This window comes from Opisthorchis viverrini (genome assembly GCF_000715545.1).
Source record: "Opisthorchis viverrini unplaced genomic scaffold scaffold1619, whole genome shotgun sequence".
NCBI classification, from domain to species: domain Eukaryota; kingdom Metazoa; phylum Platyhelminthes; class Trematoda; order Opisthorchiida; family Opisthorchiidae; genus Opisthorchis; species Opisthorchis viverrini.
Window position 1 is genome coordinate 75959 of NW_008752183.1, and position 11451 is coordinate 87409.

At 44.6% G+C, this 11451-nt stretch overlaps 2 protein-coding genes across 2 annotated transcripts; one reads left to right on the plus strand and one right to left on the minus strand.

Annotated features, from left to right (window-relative positions):
* Nucleotides 1–491: 491 nt before the first annotated feature.
* On the minus strand, nucleotides 492–4318 carry T265_11566 (hypothetical protein; the record flags this gene model as incomplete). Its single annotated transcript, XM_009178249.1, has 2 exons — nucleotides 492–652; nucleotides 4216–4318. 2 exons carry the CDS (start codon nucleotides 4316–4318, stop codon nucleotides 492–494), a joined length of 264 nt encoding a protein of 87 aa, XP_009176513.1.
* A 2234-nt stretch (nucleotides 4319–6552) lies between these two features.
* T265_11567 (hypothetical protein) lies at nucleotides 6553–8223 on the plus strand (the record flags this gene model as incomplete). Its single annotated transcript, XM_009178250.1, has 1 exon — nucleotides 6553–8223. One exon carries the CDS (start codon nucleotides 6553–6555, stop codon nucleotides 8221–8223), a length of 1671 nt encoding a protein of 556 aa, XP_009176514.1.
* Between the last annotated feature and the right edge of the window lie 3228 nt (nucleotides 8224–11451).

The following is an 11451-nucleotide window of genomic DNA, read 5'->3' on the forward strand; positions in this document are numbered from 1 at the left end:
TAAATGTTTCTGTCAAACTTATCTCAATCTTTGGCGTATCGAACAGATAAAAATTGTGACAACTCAAGGGATCGGTGAACTCAGTGTGGGTAGGTGGAGATCTGAACTCCTGCATTAGCAGACTTTACATCAAGAGAACAGCACGGATAGTGTCAACTGACGCACAGTCTTTCCCCTTAGCTTTCTTGAAGTCTCATCACCCGATTCAATCAATTCGAACAATCAATTTATCAGCTATAAGCCATGTGCCATAGGTACATTGGTTCCAGCTGCTACAGTTTCGATCACCGGAAAACGGAAAAGTGGAGTATACAACCAAGCCTTGGAGGCGGAGGCATGTTCAGTTTGTTCGGAAATCGGGTAGCTACCCGATTTGGGTGCATGAGCGCCGCTAACTGCGCGATTGGCTCAGTTCCGCCACCCGATTCAACGAGTTGCATTCAGTTCACATGCTCAGAACGATTTTCTGTACCATTTAGGGGTTTTATCAGCTATAAGCCATGTGCCATAGGTACATTGGTTCCAGCTGCTACAGTTTCGATCACCGGAAAACGGAAAAGTGGAGTATACAACCAAGCCTTGGAGGCGGAGGCATGTTCAGTTTGTTCGGAAATCCGGGTAGCTACCGATTTGGGTGCATGAGCGCCGCTAACTGCGCGATTGGCTCAGTTCCGCCACCCGATTCAACGAGTTGCATTCAGTTCACATGCTCAGAACGATTTTCTGTACCATTTAGGGGTTAGAATAATTTTTCATGTCTAATCGACTCGCATTGTCAGTTTCGTTTCACAGGAGCCCACACTAGTTGGGGACAGATACGAATAAGGCTTTTGAATCTACTCAAGGACTTCAAAATGTTTCGGAGAAAAGTTTGAGTCTTGCGCCCTAGAGACAATCAGAATGTGTCTCACACCGACAAGCGTTCAATAGAATATTTGACAAAATTAATTGCAAGGAGAACGCTGATTAGCCTCGAGTGACGACGACGATAGTGATGCTCGTTTTCTGCTCACAACCATTGCACTGTGTACATCGTTCAACCTTGGCACACTATGGATACCATTGCGCTATTTTTCAGCACTAGATGGGTGCCGGTATTTCGGGCGTGCTTATCACCAGAGCGAACGCTAGCGGTACTTCAACAGGTATCAGTACAAGGTTTATGTAACTTGATGTTTAAGCAGACATGCGTCGCATCATTATTTCAGCCTAACAGCCATGCAACCATGAGGGAAGAATTCTTCGTAGTGGAAAGAAATGAGAAGGGATTAAGGTTAAAGAAGCCCTGTATCCTTAAGGAAGACGAATTGACGAAAATTGGCGAAATACACTCATTTACACATTAGTCTGGGTTTAACCGGAGACTCATATTAATCTTAGCTAGAAAGAATTCAGTTTTATCTGGTAATTTCGGAAATGGTCATTTTTTATTGAAAAAAGAAACTTCAGAAGACGGATCTTATTGATTTCAACCCCCCTAGAGTTCACTGAAAGTGCTGCTCATAGGTGAGGTCGAACCCTTGAGAGCATACTATTTTTAAGGCAGGTGAAACTTCTTCACCACGGAACCGGATATATGTAGAACTGAACTGCTCATTTACAGGTAAATTCAACGTAAACATAAGTCCCACATTCGAGTGAAATTAATCCCTCGTTTTATGTATTTGTAAACCGAATTTGCTGCTTCCCTATACCCGTAATGTTTCTGCGATACGAGACTACTTATAAAACCGATTGAATTGCTTTGGTAGCTACGTCGTAAAAGTAGATACTGGACAATATATTCGATTATGGAATACGTCTTCACATTCTCTATATATATTCCGTCTCCCCTTCATTAACGACAATCAAGTCAGCCATATTTTTTAGGGTATTAACACATAATCGGTGGTGTGAACCGTCCCGGTTAAATCCGGTTGAATCCATATTTGGTTTCTCCAACTGCTGAAAAGATCCTGTGGCTAATTTTTTAAACCATAGTGACGTCGGCCTGGATTTTGGTCTGCGTGTCCGTAAGCAGCTGGGCTTAGCAAACCGTGTAGAAAGAGATGAATATAGTTGGTCACTGGCCTGGGTACATGGGTTTCCCTCTGCACTGTCGCTTCATGTGTCCAGCGGTTTTTGTGTCAGAGCAGCCGTCTTCTGTGATATCTTTATGACCAGTGTGCGGTCAGAAAACTTGTGCGATAGACTTGACACCTGGTCATTGGGCCACACAATGCCTTTCCCGATTGTGTCCTCATCGGAGTTGACAGTTGAACAGACTAGTTACCGGGTTACGTGGTAACTGACCCAATGAACAAACGCATAAAACACAGCAGTAATGTTGCATGCGTGTGGATCGCAAATGTCATCGGTTGAACGCATCGGTCGGATAACAGCTGCCTGACTTGATCACTTGAAGCCAAAAACAAAATTCAATCGCCAGTCAGTTCATTTAGAAATTCCTTCGTTTACCCCGAACGAATAGCGTATCTTACTTTTTTATCGGATGTTTTTTTCGCGTAACTCATTACAGTAATTCCTCCTGGAGACAGTTATGGAGGGATCTATTGGAGGCTAGCACCGATGGTCCACAATCGATGGCATGAGATACCTTGGACAGTACGATCTTGAAGGGGTCGTCCGGCCTTGTTTGACAGAAGTGGTAACCTGTTACAAAAATACCAGGTGATTAGTACGCCATACCTCATAGTTTAACTGCAATTTGGCTGTTGTTTTGGTTATATGATGAGTTTGGTCGTTTCTCTTCACGTTAGACGTGAGTTCTGCGTATATGTTTCAAGCGATTTTTGGGCGTACAGACGTTGATCCGTCCTCTAAGCTCGACAGTTGGCCTAGGAAAGTTTGGCCACCATTCAAGGGTATGTCATCGGTGCATAGATGGCTGCGCAAGTTTCACTGGCTAAATCAAACTAACCGATCGAGTCTTCATCACCCCTCATACACATTTTAAAAGAAACAGTTTCGTGATCCAAGGTGATCATCAGGTCCAGGAATCTTGCATAATTATGTCACATAATTATGTAACATAATTATGCATAATTATGTCACTGAAAATCCAGTCTTCTGTCTAGTGTTCGTTCCAATCGTTGTTGGTGATAAGTCCAAACTCATGCGGTAGTTTACTGTACAAGCTCTACTCACCGTCCGGAGAGTATCATCTTACGAGGACTGGAGTTGCAATAAACCTCAGTCCAAAATCGAAAGACTACTCACAACTGTCTCCAGCAACATCGAAACTGGCGAATCAATACCTACGGTTGTTGAATCGCATATGGCTTTCTTGTTAATATGCTGAAGACTGATAATTATGCATAAAGCCTAGACAGGTTCAGTCCCCCGCGACTACAGAACTCCAAGAAGTGCAGACTTTACCGCCTACGATTTCATGTTGGCTGGAAAAAGTCAGAGTCCTCCGAAACGAACACATCCCATAGTTTACACGGTTTGGTTGCCCACGGCAGAACACTAGATGTGCATCAATGATCCTTTTGTTACGAATTCTTGTGGGCTTGCACAGCGGTTTCTGAAAACTGTATAACCACGGTACCACACGATGCCCCCCATACCAAAGCACTTACCAGGCCGTCCTAATGATCATTTTATAACACCTGAAACGCATCTGTCCTTCTTGTTGTGAGAGTAGCTTGCCAGTGCACCTGCTTGAAGCACAATGTTCGGGCACAAATAATATCAATGACTCTGGGTGAGAGTCTAAAAGATTGCGACTGCTGGCACAAAATGGGGACCCCGAGGACCTTATTGGCAGAAAGAATGAGATTGCGGCTGGGGCTTATTTAGGATGAAGAGGTCGTTGAATCATTTAAGCCCACTGAAATCTTTAGTCACTGGGGGCACCCGTGAGGCATCCTTCATCCTCTGTCCAATGGATTTGAGTTGACAAATACGAAGCAAGCTGAGTACTCGCCTCAACGCAAGTTTGTCAGTCAGAACATAGCTAGGATGATGCATGGCCCCTAGTCATGCTTGCTCACTTGCCGGATTTCTTCCCTGCCCTATCGGTTGCATCATCTGCTTTACGTAATTTTGTCTAATTTCCCAATGGACAATAGAGTGAAGTGACCAGAATGACTATACTAACCTCCATACAAAGCCCATGTAAGCTAAAATGAACGCATGGCGTTTTCTCGAATATGCTATGCTTTCTTTGAGCTCAAACAAGCTCAGTGATTAGGGCATGAAGTTACCAACCAGAGGGTCCTGGGTTCGAACCATGCTCCTGTCTAAGCTTCGGCAACCTGACAGTCTCTCGGCCTTCGCGCTCCCCTCGGGTGGCACGACAGCTGGTGTTCATACGCTACACTTGAACGACGTGCCTTCACTGAATTGGCACAAGTGACTACCAACAGTGTGTAGTGCTATACTGGTCCAATGGACGAGATTGCTCAGTAGTTAGAGCAAGAATTTACCGACCGGAAGGTTCATGGTTCGAACGCGACCTCTGCATCTCGACTTCTTGTCTTAGCTTGGGCAACCTGGCAGTATCGCAGCCTTCATACTTCCCTCTGGTGACATGGCAGCTAGGCACTGAAAGCAGGTTACGGCTGAACGAAAAAGCGCGTATAGTTGGTGGCTTTTCTTCTGAGGTCATTCGTTTGGCACTATCGCTTTATGTAGTGGATAGAAAGCTTTAGAATTATTCAGATCTGAGTGGATCCTATTGCTTGATTCATACACAAACTCCAATTTTCGAGCCAATTTCTTCGTGAGCTTTGTCTAGGTATTTCCATTCAGTGACCCTAACAGTAACGCTTCAGAGGGGCTTGATAAGCAATTGATAGTGGACAACTTTCCGCTCGACAAGAAGGCCGTCTGATGACAGGCCAAGTGAGCAGCTCATCAAGCGGGTCAGGTTTTTAGGCAGACTCCTTCATAGGAGCGCAACGTAATATTTTGGCAACCACACTAACCGATAATTGCCGTTAAATGACACCACCACTGATTTAGTGCGCTAATATGAAGATGTCTTACTGACTGGTTCTCCGTCTGCCTTAAGACCCCACCAACTTGATAACCTCTTCACTTGGCCTGATGAGGCTTTTGTGTCAAAAACGAAACGTTGCCCAACTTAAAACTACCGATTATTAATCAAGCCTTTTTGAAACGTTGACTTCTCGGTCGGTTCCAAACTTTTTCCGATTGATTGAAAACACGGTTGATTATTCATCCCAGCTTCCATACACCCCCGCACACAACAGACAAGGGGTGATACGGCGTGAAGGTCATGTTGGTTCGAATTTAGTTCGACGCTGTCAAAGTAATTAGGTGTGGTAACCATGACCACAGCAGTGACCCCAGGCAAAGGTCAAAGGGCAACGTAATTATCAGGCTTTGGCTAAAACCAGGTCACCTGCCGCGACTCTCTCCGACATGGGTGCAAAGTTGTGTGAGTCTGCCAGCGATTGATTTATGAGCACCAGACGGTGGTTCAACGCCATCGTTTATTAGCAATGTCGTGGAGTGTAGGTAGCGCGGGTGCGCTGCTTGGTTGTTGGTCTGTTCGCCGAGCTTGGCAGTTGGATTGCAAACGTTTCATCACCAATCGAGGTGGCATCGTCAGTGCAGGGTTGACGATGTCACAGTACAGATGAAGGAACTAGCGCCGTTCAATGAAAAGTTTTTTACTGACGACTGCGAACGAAGCGGTTACAAGCTATCAGACACAGAGTTTTTAAGAAACCTACACTTTCTAGTGTCCCATTTAACTTTTAGGGCGTACTTTGAATATCAAACATTGATGAACAAGCACTGTGAAGTCTTACTGTATGAATCTCTTATCAGATGCAGGAACGGCGCTTCAACATTAGATCAGATGCTACTCATACGATTCGTCAGTAGTATGAACCGTTAACAAGTAGCCCGGACGAACATTTTGGTTGCCTGTGAGGTATTTCCTTAATAGTAGTTAAGACTTTCGGTTCTCAAAATTACAGCCAGAATGTAGTGCTCAGTGAGTTACCGTTCGTTTCGAATGTCATACCTTAAAAATCGCATCCCGAGAGAATAAATTGTGCCGTTGTTTTTGTTTTTCGACCCACATCCTCCACTTATGGATGGAAGACCTAAAGATACCACTGACAGGACTCAATAGAGTACAAACACCGATACAAAGACCTACATGTATAAATGATATCCTCACTGAAATAGATGTAATATGAGCTTTTCTGGGTTCCTATTTACCGAAATTATCATAGAAACTCTTTTTAGACAGAATTATTGTTTTATACACGTTTCCACAAACTTAGGGAACCTCAGAAAGCAAATAAGCAAATCGAAATTCGGCCAGAGAATGAAACGGATCAAAATTATCGGTATGTCAATTACAATTCACGGTTTACGCTTTATTTCTGGCATTTTACCTGTCATGGTTTCGAGTCCGGGCTGAATCATTTAGGAATGAACCAATGACCCCTGAACGCTAGTGTTGAAGGTTTCCTCCACTTTAATGTCAATCGCATTACTAATAATTTCTTTCCCTCTTTTCTGCTGTCCTTTTCGTTCAGTATTTGAAGTCGAATTCGCGCAAGAATGCCAACCGAATCTTGGAAGCCCGGTGATACTGAATGGCTTCATCCATCTTCCCTCAATACCACAAACTATTCTATTTCAAAGCCAACAAACGGTATCAACTCTCACCTGTCCTCGGAAGTCATTCGCCCAGTTGAAGAGAAAAATCCATGCCCAAGTCAGCTATTGATGAACTTGCAGCAAGTCCTTGCCCAGTCCTTTGCCTCTGCATCAACCCCGAGTTCCTTGCTGAGGGTTCCACCACCACAACAGCTGTATCAGTTTCTTCGTGCGTGTGTTGTAAACAACCCTAGCGATAGCCTTCCAGACCCAACAGTTTCTGCGAAACAGCCAGACCCAAATACCTCTCTGACGTCATCAACTAATAAAGACAAAGCCTCATCTGCTGAACTTGCTGCTTCTGGTGTCTTCACCGTTCAAGATTTGACCTTGAACCGTGCAACAGACAAATGGGACACTTCGTCAGACCTGAACCAGTCTGACCAAATTACGTTTGGTACTTTACCGAGTCCTTCAACTAACTCAAGTCCAACGGAGCCACAATCAACCAAGTTTCACACTCCAACAGACTTACGCCAACGGCATCCGAGTCAGGATGTATTCGGGATGGATCATATTAAGTCGGTAGATGTATCATCACCAACGAAGACCACCGGCTTCAAAGCTAATTCGGAAGTCGACTTCCAAAAGATTTCCCAAGTCGGTATTCACACCACCCCAATGGACATCCCCCATTCGCATCCGATTGACCTTCATCAAAATCCCATGTCATTATTTCCCTTACTGACTACAGCTTTCCAGCTCGGAGGAGTGTGTAGTCCGATTTTTCTGGACCAATACCAAAGGTTACAGCTGGAGCAATACTATATGCTGCTCTTAAGGCAGCAATATTATCAGACATACCTTCGTATGATGTGCGCGACCACACAAACATCTTTAGTACCTCATCAACCAGACCCTTCCTCATTCGAGAACGGCACATCCTCGAGGCATGCATCAACTACTTGTGGGCTACAATGGGGTTCATTTCAACCCGGTGAATCTTCTTCCAGCTCATCTCCAACAAAGCCTTCAAAGGCTGCATTGGGGACTGGTTTCGGAGAGAAGGCTTTGCGACGTGCCCCGTACATTCAGGCGACACAGGTCTCGACGATGAAATTAGAAAAAAACGAACGCGATTCTTTCCCCAAAGACGATCCACTTCAACAGACTTATCGTTGTAAACTCTGCAGTAAAACTTACAATCAAGCATCAGCCTTGAAAATGCACGTCCGCACTCACACTTTGCCTTGCCGGTGCGCTCATTGTGGTAAATCATTCTCCCGCAAATGGCTGCTCAAGGGTCACGAACGCACGCATACAGGAGAACGTCCCTATGCCTGCACTGTTTGTAGCCGGTCTTTCGCAGACCGGTCAAATCTGCGGGCTCACATGCAGACACACCAGCGCGAGAAACGTTACAGCTGTCACCACTGTCCAAGGTCATTTTCTCGCATGGGGTTGTTAAACAAGCACCTGGTTCAGTGCACTGGTTCCAATGGTCTCTGCGCGCTGAAAGGACTTAGTTCTCCGCCCCAACCCTCCTCAACTCCGAAACTATCACACACTTGGTTAAACTGCAGTCTATTCCGAGACAGCAATGGTCCACACAGTCTTGTTATTCCTCATTGAATCCCCAGAAAAACAAGAGTTCTCCGATCCACTCGACTTCAGATGCAATCCTATTATTTCAAGTCCATTGTTTCAGCTGTCTCCTATTACTTATTTAAAGATTTGTTTTACTACTTGAAAACTACGTTTGTTGGCTTTGTGCTTTGAATATCTAATGGTATTCAGCGGGTATCAACTTATGCTTAAAACTAGCTAAGACCAACCTCGGTTCAGTGAAAAACCTTAAGTTGAGTTCAAGTTCTGACCTCTTAAAAGATGGCCTGATGGAGAAGCTATACGATGGTAGCTTCATAGAGCTAACCAAGAGTGCAACAGGGAACCTGAATAGGTAACTCTCATGTGGGCTAGGCAGGAATTCGTAGCCTCTTATTCGACGGTACTCTGCTACATTGCGATACAGATTTTTCACTCGACTATTACATGTTTCATCTTGAGGGAAGATCAAGAGATACCGTGAATCCGACTCACACGATGGTTCACCACGATATTGCATCCGTGGGTCTAAACTTGCCCTGGCAAACTGATGTATCACTGATAAAATATATTGTTTGAATGCCCACAACTACGTAGACGATATCCTTAAACGGGTATGAAAGTTGTCGGTGTGACTCACCTTTCAGGATCGGGAACACATTATCCTCACCGTGCATGGTTGGAGACGCTGGCTGTCAGTCAACGTCAAGGACGCTCTGTCAGTGAATTCTTTTTTTACAGAGTACAGTCGGAAGAGTTCGCATTTGCTTGGTTCCAGCTTTGGAGTTAGGTGGTAAAAAGCTTCCTCTCCTTCGACTGATCAATGCTTCTGAAAACGGATTGATGGAGGAACACCTTGATGGAGGGTGGAAAGTATCAGAAGACCGACGGAAGCAGTCACGGACCACACGTTACGATATCAAGGCCAAAATTAAGTAGCACTGACACCGACGGCTGCTGCATAATTCACTCTCAGTTGAGTGACTTGAGTTAAGTGAGGGAAACATCGAATCAAGTGGTCGTGGGGAAAGCACTGATGACTAGAAGTTCACCCTGAGAATCCCTCAAAGGCACAGTAGACTAGAGGTTCGGTTTGATTCCACTCCTGCAGATCTATTCAGCTGAACGATACCAGATTTATGAGGAAGGATTTGTTCAGTAATACAGGCACCGGATATGGTTGATGTCACCATCACTATTTGGGTTTGGTTGCATCCCAACAGCCTGGGAAAGCTAACTGGGTATTTCTGTTGCCCAAAAAACCCCTGCCCATTTTCCAGTGATCCGTTTCCACTAAGTAAGAAAAATGCAAGGTCCTTCAAGAATCCATTTTCGCCGGGGTAGATAAGCTTTCGAAAAGACGTGATTTGTGACATGGAACCATTTCAAACAGTAACATATGCAAGGTTGTCCAAGTGCCTGAACGAACAAATGCTGCCAAGCGCGCTGATTATTGATCTGGCATAATGTTGAGTGATGGTCACTTATTCACAGAACCTAAAGTAGGCTTGACTTAGTCTATAGCGACTGATCAATAGAGTCTCAGTGGTACCGATCGATTACATCGCAGTACGGTGGAAAACGTTGAGTTGATATAAATGAAATGACCGGCTTCGAGAAGGCTTCTGCAAATCGATAACAACTGAGTTTGACCAGTTGACCCTTTGGTGGCCCACATAAACAAACATGAAGAGTGATGTGCTTGAGCCCTGATACTATGAGTTATGTCCGTTCTCAATGAATCGGGCTTTTGATAAAGGGGTATTTTTATGACCCCGATATGTCTACATTATCGTAACCCAATATGGCCACAAGTATTGTCGGGATTCGAGTTTCTATGGCTTTGTTACTGTTTGTACTTTTCATCACCACATGTCTTATAACATCACGCTCATATCTGTTGCACTCAATGACTTTTACTTCCGTTCAGAATTAACGATAGCAAGTTCCCTGCCCGGAAATTTTGTAGATGACTCCAGCGTACGAGTTCCTGCTGAGAGTCAACAATTTGGGTTATTGCATATTGGAACTATTTCAAACTTAGTGGGAACTGAACTTTAGCTTGGTATTAATAGGGCATGAGATCGTTCAATGGGCGAGTAGGACCAAGTGGTTAAAGCGCGAATTTACTGACCGTGAGATCCGTGGTTCGAACCCGACCCCTGGCATTCGACTTCCTCTGTCTAGGCTTGGACGACCTGGCAGTATCCCAGCCCTCGTGCCTCCTCGTGTGGCATGGCAGCTAGGCACCGAAAGGGTGCTACAGCTGAACGACACATAGGGCATTAAACTCTAGGTTCAAGTCCAAGCCTCACCTCGTTGTGTTCACCATTCAACCGTAAATGTGTGTAGCTTTTGCTTACTGGTTTTACCTTGAGTTTTCCATTTTCGTGGAATCGTTGACTGAGTATTGTCCATATGGTTGCTATATAATCAATCTTGGTTAGTGAGGAACGCTTTAAGTGGTGGCTAGAAAAGCTCAAAAAAGAGTGTTAAACGGAGTTTTCATCCTGTCATTGACGTCAGTCTATGCTGAGAAGCACTGTACGGTTGCTCCATCTTTCTTCAGAGCCATCGGCAGTGCGAATCTCACGAATTTCTGGAGACTCTCGAACCCGCAACCTTCTGGCCAGTGGTTGAGCACAACCATTTGGCCACGAGTGACTGAGCAGCAGTGTGGTTAACTCTATTGAGTTACCGTGAACAAAGAAGTGGTTGGCTTGATGAAATGAGCAATATAAGGAAGCGCTAAAGCCGTTGTTTGATGCAACACCTGACACTTGAACTAGGCAAAACCACCACAGCTGTGGTGAATCTCACTCGCAAAACTTACTCTACTGTTGGCCCCACCCTAAAGTAAATATCTAAGAGCAAGTAGAATAAACTCCTCAGTTCCTATAGTTACACTACAGAAGGAAGCATCACAATGTGAATGACACGAACCAGGGTCCTTCAGGTTACAACAACCAGGGTTCGAGCTTAGAATATTAGTATTGAAAATCTATATAACAAAGCTCGATTTCTACATGAAGTTCAAGGAACTTTGAAGAAAACCACCCTCATTTAAAGCATCCACTGAGACACCTGAGGCACGGAGTCACCTAGGACAGCTTGGGTCCTCTTCCACCTATACGTATTGCATGCGTAATGGAATAATTAGAGGTGAGGCTGCCCACCGTAGACCAGGGAGAGGATAACAGACCGTTTCATTGAGAAACGTATGGAGAAAACTCAAGCCAAAACTTACTGAATTAC